General features: G+C 41.4%; 1 protein-coding gene across 2 annotated transcripts in view; it reads right to left on the bottom strand.

Moving 5' to 3' along the window:
- The window catches only part of LOC117921195 (regulation of nuclear pre-mRNA domain-containing protein 1B-like), a 63,432-nt gene that overhangs the window by 38,899 nt on the left and 2,113 nt on the right, over positions 1-22,420 (bottom strand). For both annotated transcript variants that reach the window (XM_034839014.1, XM_034839013.1), the window contains exon 3: positions 6,684-6,802. In XM_034839014.1, coding sequence (XP_034694905.1) covers positions 6,684-6,762 — 79 coding nt within the window. In that variant the 5' untranslated portion in view covers positions 6,763-6,802. The remainder of the gene's footprint in view (positions 1-6,683; positions 6,803-22,420) is intronic.

The following is a 22,420-nucleotide window of genomic DNA, read 5'->3' as shown; positions in this document are numbered from 1 at the left end:
ATCCAATCCAGTTGAATCACATTAAGGGGAGTCCCCTTAAATGCCTTGGAACAAAAAGCCCAAAGAGAAGCAAGGAAAACAATAGAGTCCCAAAGGAACTCTGAATTCCTTGCTTTATCCTCGAAAATCCTTGCGTTTCTTTCCCACCACACAACCCGAATTAGAGCGATGCTCGCAGCTTGCCACAAAACTATCCCTCTTTTAGAATTACCGAAGCCTTTAAATTTGATGAACATCATATCATATATGTTCCTTAGGGAAACCCAATCCATCTTAGCTAACTGAAATAACCTGTGCCACAACCCAATCGTCAAGGAACAATGAAGAAAAAGATGATCTGCTGATTCCCCATGCTTCATGCACAGAATACAAATATCAGGACTAAGGGCTTTGTAGGGTCTTCTCACTTGTAACATGTCATTAATATTCACCTTCTTGTGTGCCACTAACCAGACAAAGGACTTCACTTTGAAAGGAACTTGAGAATTCCAAACGAACTTTGAAGGAAAGTCCTGAGGAGATCCAGAAGATTGAGATAATGCTAGAAAAAAGGATTTGACTGAAAAAAGCCCTGAAGAGGATAATGGCCATAATCTGGCATCTAGGACCGAAGGAGAAAGATACAAATCATCAAGAGACCGCATAAGGCCTTCTAAGTCTTCAATCTCAGAATCTGATAGATTACGGCGGAAATTCAAATTCCAAGAGAAAGGACGAGATGGACTGAGAACTGAAGAAATAGAAATGTTTTTATCCACGACTACTCTAAATAGTCTTGGATATTGGATTCCCAAAGGTTGGTCCCCCCACCACAAATCTTCCCAGAACCGAATTCTTTTCCCGTTTCCTACCTCATACCGAGTAAACAAGGAAAACCGCCGAAAGACTTGTGCAATAGCCTTCCAAGGACAGCGATGTGACCATCTGACTAAAGTGTTAGCATCCCAACCATTAGAGTGTGAACCATAAATGCTTAAAATAACCTGATGCCAAAGAGCTGAACCCTCTCTAGGATACCTCCATAACCATTTCCCTAGAAGAGCGAGATTCCTCCAAGAAATATTCCCAAAACCCAAACCCCCTATTGTCTTCGGTTTGCACACAACATCCCACCTCACTAAATGATCCCTTTTGCCTTCCCCAACCCCTGACCATAAAAAATCCATTTGCAACCTCTCAATTTTTGCAGTCACTGAAGCGGGAATCTTAAATAAGGAAAGGAAGTAACATGGCAAATGGGTAAGGCAAGATTGGATAAGAGTTATCCTCCCCCCGAAGGATAAGTAGGCATTTTTCCACCCATCTAATCTACATGAGATTCTCTCAATCACTGGATTCCAAAAGCCACACACCTTAGGGTTCCCGCCCAAAGGGAGACCCAGATAGAGAATAGGCCATCCGGACGCCTTACAATCAAACATCACAGCCAATCTTGAAAGATGAGCCTGATCAAGATTGATGCCATAAATACTACTCTTGTCAAGATTGACCTTGAGCCCAGAAATGTGCCCAAACACTAACAAAAGACTCTTCAGAGTCTGCAGCTCTTCCTCCCTTGAGTTAGAAAAGAATATGGTATCATCAGCAAATTGCAAATGGGATACCCTAGTTCTATTTCTACCCACCCTGAAACCCTCCATCATATTTCTTTCCTCTGCTCTCATAAGCATCCTACTCAGTACATCTGCGACTAAAGTAAACAAAAAAGGGGATAAAGGGTCGTCTTGTCTTAATCCTCTTGATGCCTTAACCCACCCTTTAGCGCTACCATTCACCAAGATTGAATAAGATACCGAAGATAAACATCCACTCATCCATTTCCTCCATCTAGGACTGAACCCCTTCTTTTCTAACACATGATCCAAAAAATCCCACTTCACATGATCGTAGGCCTTTTCAAAGTCTATTTTGAATACGACGCCTTCCTCCCCTGACCGTCTTCTCTCGTCCACTATCTCATTCGCTATAAGAACCGCGTCCAATATTTGTCTCCCTTGAACAAAAGCGCCTTGAGTATAGTGGATGGTCTCCTGTAGAACCCCTCTTAGGTGCCCTGAGAGCACTTTGGCTATTATCTTGTAGAGACTAGTGATCAAACTAATGGGTCTAAAGTCTGATATTCTCTTTGACAAACTCTTTTTGGGTAATAGAATAATGAAAGAAACATTAGTGCTTTGATTGATAATTCCGCTCCTATGAAATTCTACGAACACTCTCACCAACTCCTCCTTAATCACATCCCAACACTCTTGGAATACGGCGATAGTAAAGCCATCAGGCCCCGGAGCCTTGTCCCTATCCAACTGAAAAATGGCCTTAGAAATCTCTTCTTCAGTGAAAGGGGAGTCTAACCTTAACGCACTCTCTTCCGAAATAGGGGACCAATCTAATCCTTCAACACCCCAAGACTCTCCTGTAGGACTTGTGTAAAGCTTTTCAAAGTAAGATCTCCTCTGTGATACTCTCGGCATTCTTCAGCACTAAGCCCCTCTCATTCTCCAACTCCTTGATATATTTCCTATTTCGTCTGCCATTAGCCACTTTATGATAAAACTTAGAGTTGCAATCCCCTTCCTTGACCCATTTCACCTTAGCTTTTTGTCTCCAATGAATTTCCTCCCTCAATATTAATTCCTCTAGCTCCCCTTTTCTTGAGGCTCTTTGGCTTAACAAATCAAAATTGAGACCCCCTTCCTGCTCAATGGCATCAAAGTTAGCTAAATCATTGAGAATACTTTTTTTTCTTTTCTTTAAGCTCTCTAAAAGAAAACTTATTCCACTCCTTCAATTTGGCTTTAACATATTGAAGTCTCCTCATGAACTTATGACCTTCCCATCCGTTTCCTTGAAACCCACTCCACCAATCTTTAAAGTTCTCCTTGAAATTAGGGTGTTTTAGCCACATATTCTCAAACCTAAAAGGTGTTGGCCCCCACATAAACGGATTGGTATCCATAACAATTGGCCAGTGATCCGAGGTCCTTCTGATTAAGGTTCTTGAAGGCCTTAGGGAAAGAGCAGCCCCCACTCATTTGAGTAGAGAAAACGGTCCAGTCTCTTACACACGGGAGACTCTTGCATGTTTGACCAAGTGAATGAAGCATTCCGAAGAGGTGGGTCAAGCAATTCACATTCTCTAATAAAACTATCAAAGTCCCTCATGCTTGGTGTTAGGCTAGAACCCCCCATTTTTTCTGAGCTTCTCCTTATGACATTAAAATTGCCACCCACACACCATAACGGATAAGTTAATCCATATATGTCAAAAAGTTCCACCCAAAAATCCTTCCTAAGTGAGGGACTGTTTGGACCATAAACAGCGGAAATCCAAAGAGGTCCACAACCGTCCAAAGAGAACTTGACTGAGACCGAGAAAGATCTTATTACCACCTCCTCTCTACGCAGATTTTTTGAATCCCAGATGATCAAAATCCCACCTGATGCCCCAGACGCCGGAAGAACAACCCAGTCCTTATTTCTGACCGTCCAGACACTACCCACAAACCTTCTATCACAATTCTCCTTTTTTGTTTCCTGAATCATCACAACATCTGGATTCTCTGACCTAAGAAAATCTTTAACCATCCTACGCTTATTCCTTGAACCCAAACCCCTAACGTTCCAGCTAATAATTTTCATGGGAAAACACAAAGACCCTAACCTTTCGAGCCAAAACCAACAGGTCTCAATAACCTATGGGGCCTCTGTTCTTCCTCCTGGAATACACCTTAATGTCAAGAGAGCATAAAACCTCTCGCACTTTAGCCATTTTCTCGTAGGGCAGACCATCAATAAGGAAATCACCTGAATCCTCCTTATGCGACCTGACAATAGATTCCTTAGGGGTACAGCTCTCAGTCATCTGGTTAGATAAAGCACCCCGGTTCTCCTCCTCAACTCGGTCAGGGATGTCACCATATTTTAAATAGTCGACACCACCTTTTTCATAAAAAAATTTTGAGATAACTTGATTTTTCGTAGGAAACTGAGGAAAAGGGACTGAATTGGGGAGAAGTGGACTGGAGGGACTCGTCAAAGGAGAATCCGGACTACAGGAAGGAAAAGAAGTTGACTCAGGTGGCTGAGAAGAAAAGGGCTGACATACCTCCAAGTTTTTGGCTCCCGGAATTTCGCAAATCCCCTCAAAGATGAGTCCTTTACCTCTGATTATTGAATTAAAAGGTGAAACCATGTCTGAAGAGCCACGCGAATCAAACCCCACTCGTCCCGTTAGCCCTCCTTTGACTTCATCACGGCTCGCCAAGGTGTCCTCCTTCGAAAGATTACCAAACAGAGGACATCTGGAGAGAGGATTCACTCTGATTCCTCCCTCCTTCTGAAATCCCATCCCAAACTCCTCTTCCATGTTGCGGTCTTCACTTGACGACGACAAACCCCGTGTGAAAATAGGCTCACTGCTACACCGATGACCCTGTCGTTGATTGACGCTTGGAGGGAAGAGGGTAGACCACGTCTTCTTTGAAATTGTCGTCTCTTCCTCATGCGTAGCATCTCTCGTGTGAACCGCTGGGGCTTTCCCTTTCCTCGCTTCGATTTTTTCCCTTCGCAACCAGACATCCATACCAGAGGGCTTCGATCCTCCTAAGTTTTGGCCCAACCCCGACGGGCCTTTAAGCTTACAGCCCACGGTGGTGTCTGACGATGGACTAGGGTTGGGAAGGGACTGGGCCTTTAACTCAACGGCCCGACCTTCTTCTCCAAAGAAAGCCGCGGCGCCGGCCCTTGCACCGTCTGGACAGAGCTTCCCAATCGCCTTTGCAGAGGAAACAGCTCGCTGGGGAGAAGGGGACAAAGCCGATGCAGTTTGGTGGGCTTGAGGAGCTTCTGGGCCATCTTGAAGCCCACGATGCCTCATCCCACTTTGGGCCCTTACCGAGTGGGCTTTAAAAGAGATCTCAAGCTCGGGCCAATAAACTTTTCTTCTGCTGGGCCCAATCTGCTCCTTCCCCCTCCTTTCTCCTCTTTGTCCGCCAAACTCGTCCTTGACTGCCGATGACGTGCCCGAGAAAGACGCCTCTTTCTGTAGCACTCAATGTCCCTAATACTATCTCGTAGCCCTTCTGCAGCTTTTGACGACTAAGAGATGCAACCTCCCGCTTTCACCCAGTCGTTCCTGCTACGGGTTATCTCGAACGTGACATCGTCGGCTTCGTCATCTTCTCCGGTGACTGAAACTGCTACTGTATAGCACCAATCCCCATCTTCCACCTCAAGCAACGCTGGTAACACGACATTTGGAAGCATCTCCACCCACAGCTTCGCCCTCGTCAAGTCCACCAGCTTCAAAGTTTCCTTTGCCACCTTCGTTACCCTCCCCCATTTCTTCAAAATGAAATTCAACTGAACTTCATCCCACAAGTGGAAAGGAAGACCTTTCAATACTAACCAACCCCTCTTGAACTTTCCGTGCACCACCATATTTTCCTTAGGCGACCATTTCCTTAGCAGAATCGTCCTTCCTTTCACTGAAAGTCTTCCTTGATCATGAACCCTTTCCGCTCTCCTTGTTGAACTCACAAAGAAGCATCCTTTGAAAGCGGAAATGGGATTTATGGACACCATTCCTTTCATACCCATCATCCTCGCAATGGCTCTTCCTTCGTGAGTCCAGTCTTGGACTTTTTCTTGGCTTTCACATATTACAGCTCTGGCCCATTTTCCAGTTGATAGCGTACCTCCAGTCCTAAAACCAACCTCTGCCACCACTTCTGCATATGACCAACCTCCTCTGAAAGTGTCCCTATTCATCCGGATATCACCATTCTTCTCCTTCAAAGCTCCTCCGTCTCGTTCAGAATACTCTTGCACTGATAGGATCCCCTTCCTAAGATCTTCCCACCCTTTCCCTTTGACGCCCTCGGGGACAACAAGAAATAAAGGTTTCCTTTTTGTAACCAATTCTGTAATTTTCATGAACCACCCTCTGTTATTGAAGCATATCTCCATCAAGAGGGTCTTAGTCTTGCCCCTGATCTTTCGAACAAAACCCCTGGAAGCCTCCACTTCCACAGCTTTCTTCAAATGCTCCATCAACCAATCCAGCTCCTCCATGTCAAATCCTACTGAAACTACGAAACCTCGGCTCCTCTCTGTTACTGATACCCAAGTTCCACCATTCAATCCTTCAAACTCTACCTGAAAGGACTTTTTCTCCACAATAATCCTTTTAACTTTGCACTTCATCTTGCTACAAAGTTGAAAACAGCTCAGCCTTAAGATCTTATGCAATTTCAAACCTCCATCTCTTTTCAATTTGCACACATGCTCCTAATCAACAAGGTAGTCTATCATCTATTCCCCCAATCCTTACCAAAGAAAATCCCCTTGCAATGTCAAAGTCATAGACACCACTTTTACTAGGCTCGAGAATAACATGGACATTCTTGCCTTTCCACACCCCTCATAATGGCAAACATATTGTCTCTCGCCATGGCCAAATTGGTTAACAAAAAACATCTCACAGTTTTTCCCAGCTACAAAACAGAAAATATAAAATAACTATTTCATCTTAAATCAAAACCTCTTAGAGTCCCATACCTACTAACTACAGTTAAATGCCATTTAAGGACCAATAAGCAATCAAGCCTTGCAGGTTTTATAAAATCAAGCCACAGTTTTCCATAACTATAAATATAAGTATGATGTTTCAATATGAAGGATACACTCTATGCTTTGTTGTGAGTTGTTGAGTTTCGACAACTTCTCGGCTAACAACTGTCCATCAAAAACGTCGTTGCTCATCCTGCTATTTAACAATTTTTTACATATCCTGCAGCAATCCCTACAAGTAAAACAAAATTGATATTATTTTAAAAGTAGATAAACACACTTTTAGCAACTATAAAGTAACATGTGAATCATTATTCATGAAGATAAGTGTAGATTCTTTTTTTTTTTTATCAGAAACAAACAAATATATTAAATAAGAAAAGAAAACATGAAAAGGATGAGAAATCCTCCTCATGAAATACAGACCTGATCAAAAAGAGCTAAGTAAATCTCCTTTATACAAGGGTATAAACAAAACAAACAAAAGACTATACAAGTGTGACAACTCCTGGTCCTGTAGACCCAACCAACTAAGTTGAATTACACTCAAAAGATAGGGTTTAAAAATGTTTGTATAGTAAGCCCAAAAAGAAACAAAGAAATGAAGCACATCCCACGTCATGTCTAGCGTCTTCGAAGCGTCCTCAAAGATCCTAGCGTTCCTCTCTCTCCACACAATCCACAACAAAGAGAGACACGCAATCCTCTAAAGAGTCTTGCCTCTAATAGAGTTTCCAAAACACTTGAAAGAGATCACCATCATATCACGAATAATGTCTGGTTGAACACTCCATCCCTGTCTGTGAGAAGATCCTATGCCACAATGCCAAAGTGATCAGACAATGTAAGAAAAGATGATTAACTGTCTCACTACTCCTCTTACAAAGGATGCGCCAATCAGGGCTAAGGGCTTTGAAAAGTCTTTTCAACTGTAGCATGTCATTGGTATTTGTCTTCTTATGTGCCACTAACTAGGCAAAAGTCATAACCTTAGAGGGGGCTCTTGATTTCCATAAAAAATGAGCAAGGTAAAAAGGAGTAGAATTTGAGAAATCGGATAAGACTAAAAGAAAAGATTTAATTGAGAAACCTCTTGAAGAGGACGGAACCCAAGTTTTCGCATCTGGAATAAAAGGCGTCAAATGAACATGAGAAAGTAAAGACATTAGTCTTTTAAGATCCTCAATCTCCACATTTGTCAAATTGCGACGAAAGATAAGATCCCAAGATGAAGAAGTATCATTACCCAAAATGGCTTGAATGGAAAGTTTTTTAGTTGTGGTGACTCTGAAAAGTCTTGGGAATTGTAAGCATAACAATTGGTCTCTCCACCACAAATCTTCCCAAAAACAAATTTTGGTCCCATCACCCACTACAAAGCGGGTGTATATAGAAAAAACATGGAGAATATGTGCAATGGCCTTCCAGGGGCAATGATGTGACCATCTAACCATGTTGTTAGTGTCCTATAGATACTCAATATAACTTGATGCCAAAGGGCAAAACTTTCCTGAGGGCACCTCCAAAGTCACTTCCCTAATAAAGCTTAGTTCCTTGAAGTAATTTTCCCTAACCCTAACCCACCAAACTCCTTAGGTCTACACACTAAGTCCCAACTGACCAGGCAATCCCTTTTACCCTCCCAGACCCGACCAAAGAAAATCCCTTTGTAATTTCTCAATCCTCAAAGTTATTGAAGTTGAGATCTTGAAAAGAGAAAGAAAGTAGCTCAGGATATTCATTAAACAAGACTAAATTAGGGTGATTCTACCTCCTAAGGACAAGAAAGTTTTTTTCCAACTATCCAACCTCCTAGAGACTCCATCCAAAACTGGATCCCAAAAGGAAATCAAATTTGGGTTTCCTCCTAAAGGAAGACCCAAATATGATAAAGGCCACTCAGAGACAGCACAATCAAGCAAGGAAGCCAGCTTGGTGGTTTGATCATGACTAATGTTGATCCCAGAAAGAGTGTTTTTGTTTAGATTGATCCGCAGCCCAGACAAATGCCCAAACACCATCAAAATTTGCTTAAGAGTTTGCAAATCTTCCAAGGATGCTCTAGAAAAGAAAATGGTGTCATTAGCAAATTGTAAATGAGATGCCCTGGTCCTATTTCTACCCACTAAAAACCCCTCAAATAAACCTCTCTCCTCCACTCTCACTACCAACTTACTTAAAACATCAACCACAATGGTGAAGAGAAAAGAGGAAAGGGGATCACCTTTTCTAGGACATCGATATGCCTTAACCCAACCCTTGGCATTTCCATTCACTAAGATTGCAAAAGTCACCGAAGAAAGACAAGCCCTCATCCAAGACCTCCATCTAGCACTAAAACCTTTTCTTTCAAGAACATGATCCAAAAAATCCTAATCTACATGATCATAGGCCTTTTCAAAATCGATTTTGAATACTACCCCTTCTTCTTTTGATCTCCTTCTGTCATCCACCACCTCATTAGCAATTAAAACGACGTCCAAAATCTGCCTCCCCTCAACAAAAGCACCTTGAGAAGAAAAAATGGTGGCTTTAAAGACTTTACGCAATCGCCCTGATAACACTTTAGCTATAATCTTATACAAACTGGTAACCAAACTAATGGGTATGTAGTCAGAGATCTTGCTTGTTTGACTTTTTTTTTTGCACTAAAGAAATGAAGGTAGCGTTCATGCTTTGATTAATCATCCCATTATTGTGAAACTCTAAGAAAACTCTTAAAAGATCCTCATTGATCATCTCCCAACACTGCTGAAAAAAACCCAATGGTGAATCCATCTGGCCAGGGGCCTTTTCCTTATTTCAATGCAACATGGCACTGTGAATCTCCTCCAAAAAAGGGCGATCCAACCACTCAGCACTCACTGATGAGATAGGGGATCAATCTAAACCTTCAATCCTCCAAGAACCTCCTGGAGGCTTAGAGATTAACTTCCCAAAGTGGCGCTTAATCTCTTCTAAAATGCTTTCAATGTTATTTAAGACTACCCCATCTTCTGACACCAGGGAATTAATGAGCTTCCTATTTCGCCTGCCATTGGCCACCCTATGAAAAAATTTAGATTTGCAATCCCCTTCTCTTATCCATTTGACCCTAGATTTTTGCCTTCAAGACACCTCTTCCTTTAACAACACCTCTTCTAATTCCCCCTTCTTTAAGGTCTCCCTTGCTACTAGTTCAGGAGTAAAGGTCCCTTCTTGCTCCTTCTCATCCAACTCCACAATGTCCAAAAGATTACTTCTCTTCTTCTCTTTTAAATATCCGAAAGACACCTTATTCCACTCTTTCAATTTTGACTAAACAAATTGAAGCTTTTTCATGAATTTGTGACCTTCCCAACGCACTCATTCCACCAACAACCTAAATTATCCTTGAAGTCAAAATGCATCAGCCACATGTTTTCAAATCTGAAAGGAGTTGGCTCCCACACAAAAGGGTTGGTGTCTAACACAATTGGGCAATGATCCGAAGTCAATTTGGGAAGTGCTTCTTGGATGTTTTGAAGGAAACCTCGTTCCCACTCATTAGAATATAGGAATCTATCCAACCTTTTGCAAAAAGGGATTTCTTACAAGTTTGACCAAGTGAAGGATGCATTCCTAAGAGGAGGATCAATTAACTCACAATCTCCTATAAAGTCATCAAAATCCCTAATGCCTGTGGTTAGCCTAGAACCCCTAACTTTTCAGAAATTCTTCTAATAACATTAAAATCCCCACCAACGCACCAATTTGGAAAAGTTAAGCCTAAAAGATCTTGAAGCTCCAACCAAAAATCCTTTCTCAATTAAGACGAACTAGGACCATAGACCGAAGTTAACCAGAAAGCCCTTTCATCCTCCGACTCCAACTTCACTGTTATAGAAAAAGACCCCATAACAACCTCAAAGCATCCTAAAGGATTGTCACTCCTCCCAACACCCCACAAGCTGGGAAAGCTACCCACTCTTTATTTTTTACCTTCCACACACTACTCACAAACCTCCTATCACAAGACTCCCTCTTTGTTTCTTGCAACATAACCACATTCGGGTTTTCATGACAAAGACAATCCTTCATGACCCTTCTTTTCTTTTTGGAACCAAGACCTCTAGTATTCCAACTGATGATTTCCATAATTACAAAAAAAAACCAAAAAAATACCAAAGAACCCAAAAACCTAAAGAAGCCTAGGGGCAACAGAAGCAATGTTGTTCTTCCTTCTAGAGTAGACCTTTTGCACAAAGATGCCTTTGCTTTTGGCCAACTAAGCTCCACTCTCATTATATTTGCCAATCCTAACTTGCAACGTTTCCAAAACCAACTTAATGGAAGCCAATTTTGAAGAAGAGATGCCTTCAATATGGAAATCTTCCAACTAAGCAGGACCAGACTCCACAGACAGACTCCTCACTGGGGAAGAAACTCCACTAGGGTTGATTTGTGGTAACCTGAGAAAAGAAACGTCCTCTAACTCTTTGCTAGGCTTGCTTACTAGGGACACCATACCTTTGGGACATGAACAACCCCTAAGTAAACCAGAAGGACACCTATTAGACCTTGAAGGATTGGCCAATGAAGGCAAAAGACAATCTAAAGAGCTCATAGGAAGGATTGAAAACACCACAGAAAGACCCGAGGACTGAAGAAAAGCAATAGGGGAAAAAGGAGAAGAAAGCTCAAGAGCCCTTTCTAAAGTCTGGCCTTCAACCATAGAGAGTGGAGAAAAAGACTGTACCTAGGCTTGACTCCTACAATGAAGAGCACCCCCTCTAACCTTAACCCCTCCTGGGCCATCCCCCAAACACAGGGTTGAAACTCCCTCTGCCTCCTCCGTCAGCCCTCGAGCTTTTGACTGCCTTGATCTCTCCATAAGGGATAAGCTCTGGCTCTCACTTCCCAAGAAAATCTTCGCCTTCCAAGAGAGCTCTCTCTCTTGAAAACACCTTTCTGCCCTCACGGCAATGCTCCCAAAGAGCTTCGCAGCTTCTCAAGGAAGGATGATGGGGGCAAACTTCTCTCACACCTGCGGCCCAACTTCCTGTCTGGACTAAGATGAGGCTTCAACACATGGAGAGAGGAGCTAAGAATCCTTGGGAGAGAAACCTTCAACGAGTCACCTACGTTGCAGCTCACACTTCCGTCTCTAGGGCTAGCTAAAAGGGCTTGCTTTTCAAAAGAAAAAGACCCAAGGTGTAAACCGCGAGGTGAGTCTTCCTTGGAATGGGCCCTGCTTGCATTGGGCTCACCCTCAAAACACCCAAGTCCATCGTTTAAAAAAACTTTGGAGGACCTTGGGCTTTTCTTCTGAGATGGGCCTGTGATACCTTCTGCACAGGCTTCCTTCTCCCTTAAGTCAACAACCCGCTTAATATTCCCATTTGAATTTGAAATGATGTGTGAAACAAGAGAAAGTGGGTGGCAGTTGTTCCCTAAATTCTCTCCTGCCCCACCACGTGTCCTCAATTTCTGTGAAGAACATTTTAGCATGTAAACTCCCACTGATAGCAACTCACTTCTACAGCGAGTTAACTCAATCCTCCTTTGCAACCCTTCTCCTTCCCCTCCGATAACTAATACTGCTATTGTAAAAGCCCAAGCACCATCTATCACTTCCAACAGCGCTAGCAACACCACATTTGGGTTCATCTCCACCTTCAATTTGACCTTAGACAAATCTACAAGCTTTAAGGTGTCTCGATCCAACATGGTGATGTAGAGGAAGTAGACAACATACAAACAGCAATAGGAAAAGAAACTAACATCATAAAACCAGTAGTAGTAGAAAATGCTACAAAACATGGTGATGTAGAGGGGATAGACAACATACAACCAGCAACCTCTGTCACCTTCCCCCAGTTTTTCATAATGAACCGTAACTGGTTTTCATCCCATAGATGGAATGGAAGACCTCGTAATTCTATCCAACCCTTCTAAATTTTCCAAGAACCACTACATTTTCTCTTAGTGGCCATTTCCGCAAACACAAAACCATTCCTCCTCTCAATACCAACCTTCCTCGCTCTTGAAACCACTCCACTCTTTCAATAAAGTCCACGAAGAAAACACCTTTGTAATTTGTAAAAGGATTAATGGAGATCATTCCCCTCGCCCCCATCATTCTCGCAAGAACCTTACCAACAACACCCCAATCTTGAACCTTTTTCTTGGCACTCACAGATCACAGCCCTAGCCCACTTTCCAACTGGCAAGAGAGCTCCTTTCCTTAGACCCTCCTCTTCCACAACTTTAGCATAAGAATGGTTCCCGCTACACCATCCCATACCCACCTTGTTCATCGTCACCACTTATGCCTTCTCTGTTCCACTAGCAGAAAGAAAATAGAACTCCGACACTAAGGACAACGATTTCCTTAGGGTTTCCCATCCTCGGCCTTTGACACCTTCAAGCTATTGAAACAAACCTCCAACAAATGTGTCCTCGATTTACCCCTAAACTTTCGAATGAAACCTCGATATCCTGCCAACACCATAGCTTTCTTCAACTGTTCCATTATCCAAATGACTTCCTCCTCTTCAAAAGCCACCGAAAAAGCTTTTCCTTGAAACCTCTTTGTAACCGAGATTCAAGGACCCCCATGAATGCCTTCAAACTTGACCTCAAAAACCTTTTTCTCCACTTTGAAGAGTGTAGAACCCATGATTTTGTGGAAATTGCCACCCCTGCTTGAACATCCGGCAACCATAATAATAGACTTCCAATGTAGTTGGCATCAACAGTAGTGTTCAAAATCTAAGACAAGTGTAGATTCTTATCATCGCTTATCAAGTAAAGTGGAGATTATTTTCTCTCTATTAATTTAGATGCAAGAAATGCTTCTTTCCACAATTGTCAATATTCAACCTTCATTGAGACACTCTTCTGACACAAGCTTTGTAACCAGTAGAATGAATGTTACATATTCCCTGAAAGTTCACATCAACCGAAGTTGCCACCTAATTTGCAGATCATATCATATCTTCCATTTAAACCAGTTAGGGGAAGTAAGGGATGGAGTGTGTGTGCGGAAAGCATCTAGGAGAGGATGGGAGGACCTCTTGAGGGAACTGGATTGTTCACTTCTGGATTTCTTCAATAGGTGCAGGTAGGGGCTACAGGTTTTAGACTATTATATTCTCTTCTCTTTCATTTTTTTTCCACACTTTGTCATTTCTCTTGCGGCGTTTGAAAAGGTTATTGAGGCCTTGAGGTTCGCCTCAAGGCAAGGCTCTATGAATTAACCTTGAGGCTATAGCCTTAGTTGGGGTAATTGAGGCTTAAGCCTCACCCTGTCAAGGCTTACAACTTTGACGTTATAACCCCAAGGCTATTGTGGCATAAGCCTCAAATATCCAAAGGGTTTTTTGGCCTTTGTGGGTTTTTGGTACATATTTTATAAGAGGCTTAACTCTTAAGCCTCAATATTCTATATGAGTTTTAATAGGTTGCATCATATATGGTTTTGTTGGCTTTTGATATGGGTTACATGAGTTTTGTATTAGGTCTCAACTTGATTAAACCTTTTATAAAATAAGTAATTAATTGACTTCCAATTAACCTTCTAAATGGAAGGGAAAACAAGAGATTGAGAAGAAAGAGAAGGGTTGTTGACTGTGTTAGTGGTTGATCTCATATATAATCATTATTTTATTATTGATAGATAATAAAAAATACCATTGTCGTTGATAGACAAAGAAGAATGGGTATTTAACACTAATACAAAGGAGGATATAGCAATTCGATATGATTTTATTCCTTGGAGAATCCTACTAGTAATAGTGACAGTAATGTTGAAAATTATTTGATAAAAACATGAGGGAGAGCTAAATTTAGAAGAAAAAAAAATGAACTAAATTAGAAACTATTAACAATAACAAATAATTAATTTTTATCATTATAAGGTTTATGGATTTTGTATTATTCAATTTTCTTGTTTCAATTTCTATTCAAAGGAGCTATGTTAATCCTTATGAAGAGATGAGAGGTTTTATGTTGTATATTCTACTATGGTTCAATATGGATATATAGGTTTTTTTGGTTTTTTTGGAGTGAGCCTATTTGTTAATTGTTCTCAAAACAGTTTTCCAAGGTGTTCTTTGAGTATATTGCAGTCGTTTTTATTTGTTTTTGAGGTCTGTTTTAAAAAATAATGGGAGAAATATGAAGAATAATTGAAAATAAAGCACTACATAATAAAATTTATTTTTAAAAAATATTCAAAAACGTAGAAATCAAGCTAAAAATATTCCAAGTTCTCAAATAGACCTTCGTTATAGAAAACATCATAAAACCATTCTCAAAAACTATTTTTCGAGAAGAGTTTTGGAAAACGTTCCCAAATAGACATGTGTTCTTCCATTTTTTTTTATCAATTTTTGTAAATTTAAGGAGGATGCCTCATCCTTCTCATGTACTTGTTTTACCCAATTCTAATACATTTTATTTCTGTGAAGAGAGAGAGAGAGAAAAAGGGAGAATCTCTATTTATTGTTATTGAAAAACTGTGAAGAATACACATTGGACTTGGGTATATATATACATGCTAGTGGGACCCACAATACAGTAAGAAAAGAAAAGGAAAAGGAAAAGTAAATAACCTAAATAACTATACATTATCTAACACTCCCCCTCAAGCTGAAGCATATATGTTATATGCATCAAGCTTGTTACAAATATATTTAATTCCAGGACCTCTGAGAGATTTAGTAAAAATATCTGCTAGTTGATCATTTGAATTAACAAAACTAGTCGTCACACATCCTGATGCGATCTTCTCTCTAATGAAGTGACAGTCAACTTCAATGTGTTTGGTCCTTTCATGGAAGACTGGATTGGATGCAATATGCAAAGCGGCTTGGTTGTCACAGATGAGCTTCATCTGTTCATCCTTTCCAAATCTCAACTCCCGAAGAAGATGTTTCAGCCATATGAGTTCACATGTTGCCAGAGCCATAGCTCAATACTCGACTTCAGCACTAGATCTGGCCACTATATCTTGTTTCTTACTCTTCCAAGATATTAGGTTACCTCCAATAAAAACACAATACCCGGAAGTGGAACGTCTATCTGTGGGTGAGCCAACCCAATCTGCATCTGTGTAACCAACAACTTAGGTATAACCTCTGTTCTCGTACAACACACCTTGGCCTAGTGTGCTTTTGATATATCGAAGAATGCGGATTACAGCATCCCAATGGCTATCACATGGTGACTATAAGAATTGACTAACAACACTTACAGGAAAAGAAATGTCTGGACGAGTAATGGTGAGGTAGTTCAGTTTACCTACAAGTCGCCGATATCTCCTAAGATCTCCTAAAGGCTCCCCCTGTCCTGGTATAAGTTTGACATTTGGATCCATAGGAGTGTCTACCGGTTTACAATCTAACATACCGGTTTCTTCCAAGATGTCAATACTCGGCTTCAGCACTAGAATTGGCCACTACATCTTGTTTCTTACTCTTCCAAGATATTAGGTTACCTCCAATAAAAACACAATACCCGGAAGTGGAATGTCTATCTGTGGGTGAGCCAGCCCAATCTGCATATGTGTAACCAACAACTTGGGTATGACCTCTGTTCTCGTACAACACACCTTGGCCTAGTGTGCTTTTGATATATCGAAGAATGTGGATTACAGCATCCCAATGGCTATCACATGGTGACTATAAGAATTGACTAACAACACTTACAGGAAAAGAAATGTCTGGACGAGTAATGGTGAGGTAGTCGCCGATATCTCCCAAGATCTCCTAAAGGCTCCCCTGTCCTGGTATAAGTTTGACATTTGAATCCATAGGAGTGTCTACCAGTTTACAATCTAACATACCGGTTTCTTCCAAGATGTCTAAAGCATACTTCCTTTGGGAAAGAACCACACCGGAACTGGATTGAGCTATCTCAATCCCTAAGAAATACTTGAGTTTCCCCAAGTCTTTAGTCTGAAAGTGGGTGAAAATGTGTTGCTTTAGGTTCTGAATACCATTCTGATCACTGCCTGTAATGACGATGTCGTCCACATAAACTACCAGATAAATACACTGCCCCGAAGAGTTATGATGAGAGAAAACGGAATGGTCTGTTGTACTACGGAACACGCCAAACTCCTGAACAACAGAACTAAAACGGCTAAACCATGCTTGAGGAGATTGTTTCAAGCCATATAGAGAACGGCGTAACCTGCACACTAAACCAGACTCCCCCTGAACAACAAAACCAGGTGGTTGCTCCATATAAACTTCCTCAGCAAGATCCCCATGAAGGAAAGCATTTTTAATATCTAACTGATAAAGAGGCCAAGAACGCATAGCAGCCATGGAGAGCAATAGACGAACAGAAGCTATCTTGGCAACAGGAGAGAAAGTGTCACCATAATCAGAACCATAAACCTGAGTATAACCTTTAGCAACTAAGCGGGCCTTAAGGCGATCAACCTGACCATCAGGGCCAACCTTAACTGTGTAGACCCAACGACAACCAACTGTAGATTTACCAAAGGGTAAAACAACAAGATCCCAAGTGCCAGTGGAGTGTAAAGCAGTCATTTCATCTACCATTGCCTGTCGCCAGCCTGGATAGGAAAGAGCCGCAGGGGTGCTCTTGGGAAGAGAAACAGAAGATATAGCAGAAACAAATGCAGAATAGGGTGAAGATAATTGATGGTAACTCAAAAATTGTAAATGGGATGAGGATTACGAGTAGATCGATTACCTTTCCGAAGAGCAATGGGTAAGTCAACAGAAGGAGGCAGAGCCGGGGCAGGAGAAGCCGAAAGGATAGGAGGTGAGTCAGCAGGTACCTCGGCCAAAGAAGGAGGAACAGCGACACGATGACGGCAATGATAAACTTGAAGTGGGCGAGAAGGCACTACATCAGGTGGGGAGATAATGGAAAGGGGTAAGACTTCAGAAACAGGAAGAGACTCAGAGGTGGAGAAGAACGATGAGTCCTCAAAAAAAGTGACATCAGCGGAGAGAAAGTAGTGATGAGTCTCAGAGGAATAACAACGATAACCCTTTTGAAGTCTGGAATATCCCAAGAAGATGCATTTTGTAGCTCTGGCAGAAAGTTTGTCCTGTCCAGGAGTGAGAATATGAACAAAGCAAGTACAACCAAAAACACAAGGAGGAAGGAAATAAAGTGGTTGGTCAGGGAAAAGAAGGGAATGAGGAATCTGATCATGTAATCAACAAGATGTCGATTCTTACGTTCAGCAACCCCATTTTGTTGAGGAGTATGAGCACAAGAAGACTGATGAATGATCCTATGTTGGGACATAAATGAAGTAAATGGTGCAGAAAAATATTCTCTGGCATTATCACTGCGCAACACACGAACAGAAATATTGAACTGGGTTTGGATTTCAACATAAAATTTCTGGAAAATAGAGAATAACTCAACTCGATTTTTCATTAAAAATAACCAAGTACATCGAGAATAATGAAAGTGACAAAATACTGAAATCCTAAAGTAGACGCGGTCCGACAAGGACCCCAAACATCAGTGTGGACAAGTTCAAAAGGAGACTTTGCCCGATTATTCAAACGCTTTGGGAACAAGACACGAGTATGTTTCCCAAGCTGACAGGACTCACACGCAAGCGATGACAAAGATGAAAAACTAAGGACCATTTTCTGGAACTTGGATAGACTAGGGTGGCCCAGGCAACTGTGGATGAGGAGGGGAGCATCAGTGGAAATGCAAACTGCAGGTGAAGGCGAGGTGAGGTGATAGAGGCCTTGAGACTCACATCCTATGCCAATCGTTTTCCCCGTACTCCGGTCCTGCAAGGTCACAAATTTATCCGAGAAAGTGATAGAACAGTTAAGAGTGCGAGTTATTTTGCTGATGGAAATAAAAATTAAAAGGACACTCAGGGGCATAAAGGACAGAATGGAGAGGTAGGGAAGGGAGAGGATGAGCGAAACCAAAACCTTTAGCCATAGTTTGGGAACCATTAGCTAAAGTAACAGTAGGTAAGGCAGAGGTAGTAGTAATAGAAGAGAAAAGATCCTTATTACCAGATATGTGATCAGAAGCGCCAGAATCTAGAATCCAAGGTCCAAGAGAAGATGTGTGGGTAAGACAAGCAGAAGCATTACCAGTCTGGGCAATAGAAGCTGACTTGGTGGTCTGATAACGAAGATAGTCGTCATACTCACTGTCAGTTAGGAAAATACCCTGAGATGTGGAGGAACTGGGAGGCTGAGGCGACTGAGGATCAGATGACTGGGCCACGTGGGCAGTGCAAGGAGGCCACCCATGTAACTGATAACACCGATCACGAGTGTGGCCAATCTTATTGCAATAGGTGCAATGAGGACGTTGGCCTCTACCTCAGTTACCACTGCGTCCTCCTCGAGAGTTAGTTTGAGAAACTAACACAGAAGAATCTGAAGTGTTATCAGATGGCAAAGTCTGAGTGGAGGAGATACGGAGGAGGCGAGCAAACACATCATCCAAGGATGGAACGAAGGAACTGCCAAGAATCTGATCGCGGACGGTCTCGAGATCTGGACGAAGGCCAATAAGCGTAAGAACCATGAAGAACTTGTAAATCTGTATTCGTTGATCCCCAACATCAGTAGTAAGAGGCATCACGGTCAAGAATTCCTCCTTAAGAGAGGCAATCTGGTCAATATAAGTAGATAAATCCATGTCTTGTTGTCTGACATTGACAATAGAAGAAGCCACCTTATAAAGACGTTGGATATCATTCGTGTATAGCCCTTTCGCCTGATTCCAAAATTTAAAGCATGTTTTGTAGGCCCGAAGATGATGCAGAATCTTAGGATCAACTGATTGCCATAACACACTACATAATTGTGTATCTATCTTCCTCCATTGTACTCTGTCAACCTCAGGGATATTCGCCTCCTGCGTAACAAGGTGATCCTCATAACCTTGACCCATAAACCAAAGCTCCACAAAGGTAGACCAGGACAAATAATTTTCACTGCCAACCAATTTCTCCGAAGTAATCATAGGAGATCCAGATATGACAGAGGAAAAAGTGGAACTTTTAGTAGCCATATCTACTTATCTGGAGAATGAAATACGTTTGGATTGAAGAGAGCCCTAATACGGCTTATCGCGGACTTCCTAAGACACGTGCAAGGCTCGGGGTGGAGAGGAAGTCACCGGAGGTCGCCGGAAAGGCTGTTTAGAGGGCCGGCGGAGACAAAAAACCCAAAAAAAATGCACTTTCAGGGCTTGAATGACACAAGCAAAGATGGAGGGTGGCTAGACGGCGTCAGGCGAGGCTGGAGGTGGAAGCGCGTGGCTGGAAAGTGACCCACGCGCCGGCGCGTGAGATTCAGGCTGCCGGATAAGAGACGCGAGTGGCCGACGCGTGGATGGGATTCTTCCTCCGGTGCTTTGAGAAAAGTTGAAGACCTCCTCCTTGCGCACCTGATGGTACGATCGGTGTCGGAAAAGGATGTCGCTGGAAAAGTCGCCGGCGGTGAGGGTTTTCTAACGGTGATACGGTTGATCGGAAAGCTTTAGGAGATGGGAAGGGTGACCGGAATGAAATACAGTCACTGAAAGATTTCCCATAATGGATTCACGGATAAACCGGAAATAATTAGGTTTTTTTCTCCCTTGGCTCTGATACCATGTGAAGAGAGAGAAAAAAAGGGAGAATCTCTAATTATTGTTATTGAAAAACTATGAAGAATACACATTGGACTTGGGTATATATATACATGCTAGTGGGACCCACAATACAGTAAGGAAAGAAAAGGAAAAAGAAAAGTAAATAACCTAAATAACTATACATTATCTAACAGTTTCTATATATATATATTTGATTTTCTTGTGACTTTATGAGTATTTTTCTTTTTTATATATATTTTTTTAATTATTTATTTGTTTGAGTTCAAGCTTACACCTAGTTTTGCCTTAAGGCTTACACCTCGCCTCATTTGGGCAAAAAGCTCCAAGTCCGTCTTTCGCCCTTTAAAACATTAACTGCTTGCATATCCCACGTAGTTGTGTTGTACCCCTTTTTGTTATGTACTTTTCTAATATATTCTATTTCTAATCAAAAATACATTCTATTTCCTATCCAAAAAAAGAGGGGGGGGAGGGGGCAAAGTACAATCAATTTGCAAAATCACATTAATTTGGCATCAACTATACAGATACTCTTCCACCATTTATAACTACCTAGAGCCACATCTTCCATAAAATCATCGGCTATCACATCTTCCCTCACCACCTTGACCCCCATTATCGATGGCCTTCCTCTCAAATTTCTAGCACCATCAACTTTTTTTATATTTTTGATAAATAAAGAGAAGAATATATTAAAAAGGGTTGCCAAAATAGCAGCCCAATGTATACAAAAAGTATACAGCTACCACCAACCACCACCACAGGAAACCAAAATTACAAGACAAAAGGAACAAAACCACCCCACCCTCACCAAGGGCCCGGCCAATCTAGAAAGCTAAAAAGAGTTAGATGAACATCATCTAAACACCTCTTTACTTTCGACCAAAGACAAGAAACAAATAAACTTTTTAACCTTTAGATAGAGAGCTCTTCCCCCTCAAAGGCAATTTTATTTCTTGTCTTCATCCAAAACAAACATAATGGTCCCGCTTTCCACACCTTCTTGCGCTCCTTGGCCACAAACCACCCATGCCACCCTAAAAGAGTTTCTCTAACCAACAATGGAAGCACCCAAGACACCCCAAAAAGGGCAAACAGCAACTCCCACAAGACTCTTGTTGACCATCAACTTGCTAAGGCATTTATTAGACTTTGTTGCACATGATCAAACCACCTAAACAAGTTTCCCCCAGCTTTTCCTCAAAATTGTGCAACTCCGACTTCTCATGAATGCATTCATTCTTAGTATTACTTTCCTTGTATTAGCCCTCATCCCCTTCCATATCCTCATTTAAGTGAATCTACTTTTTAATAGTGTTATATATATATATATAAAGGAAAAAGGTCCAAGTTACTCTATGTTGTTCACATACATGTTCACATTGTTGTATAGCCATGTCCCTCTTGAATGTCTTTCTTTCCCTAATTAGATGCATGTTTCTTTTAATATATCATATCCATCTACCGAGTCTTTGCTTAAACTTTTTTCTCTATCCAAAAAAAAAGGGTCTTTGCTTAAACTCTTACGCTACAAGAAGTGTAAATAGTGACTTACAAGATGAAGCTTGTAATTTTCTTGTAATTAAAATTGGAAAAGGAATTTTTAAAAGTCTTACTCATCCCCTTCCAACAAATTGCTAAGAACCCAAGATAAAATTTTCACCACAACTAGAACACTCCAAAAGCGCTCACAACACCTAAAATAAAACACAATTAAGAAAACTTCAATACCAACACCCTAAACATTTCTTTAGTACCCAATTTGATCTTTGTTCCTTGAAAGCACTCAATCACCATTCTACCTTCAACTAGGATTATTTCACCCTCTTACCTTGATCGTCCAAAAAGTTCACAAACTCAAGACCCCTCTCAATCCCCACACACACAACTCACCTTCTCCCCACCTCTGCGACAACCACCAAGCCTCCAAAACCCCCTTTCCCTCTCCTCTTATCAATTTTTTTTGTAGGCCAAGGAAAAAGTACGCTGTGGCATATATACTCCCATTAATTCTAGATATTTTTACCATTTACAAGGAAAACCGCCTTTCTTTTTGTTTAAAATATTTTTCCATTGGAATAATTTCAGTATACATATTCTAACTTTAACATAACTAAGCTAGATATCATTCTCTTCCATGATGTAAGCAATCACACAAGTTCATCTTACTATACAAGCACATGGTTTGAAATCTGAGACAATGGCAACATGGAACAACAAATGGTAACTCATACTAAATATAACCCATTGAAGT

The sequence above is a fragment of the Vitis riparia genome, chromosome 8 (assembly GCF_004353265.1).
Source record: "Vitis riparia cultivar Riparia Gloire de Montpellier isolate 1030 chromosome 8, EGFV_Vit.rip_1.0, whole genome shotgun sequence".
Lineage (NCBI taxonomy): Eukaryota > Viridiplantae > Streptophyta > Magnoliopsida > Vitales > Vitaceae > Vitis > Vitis riparia.
This window is presented reverse-complemented; position numbering and strand designations above follow the sequence as displayed.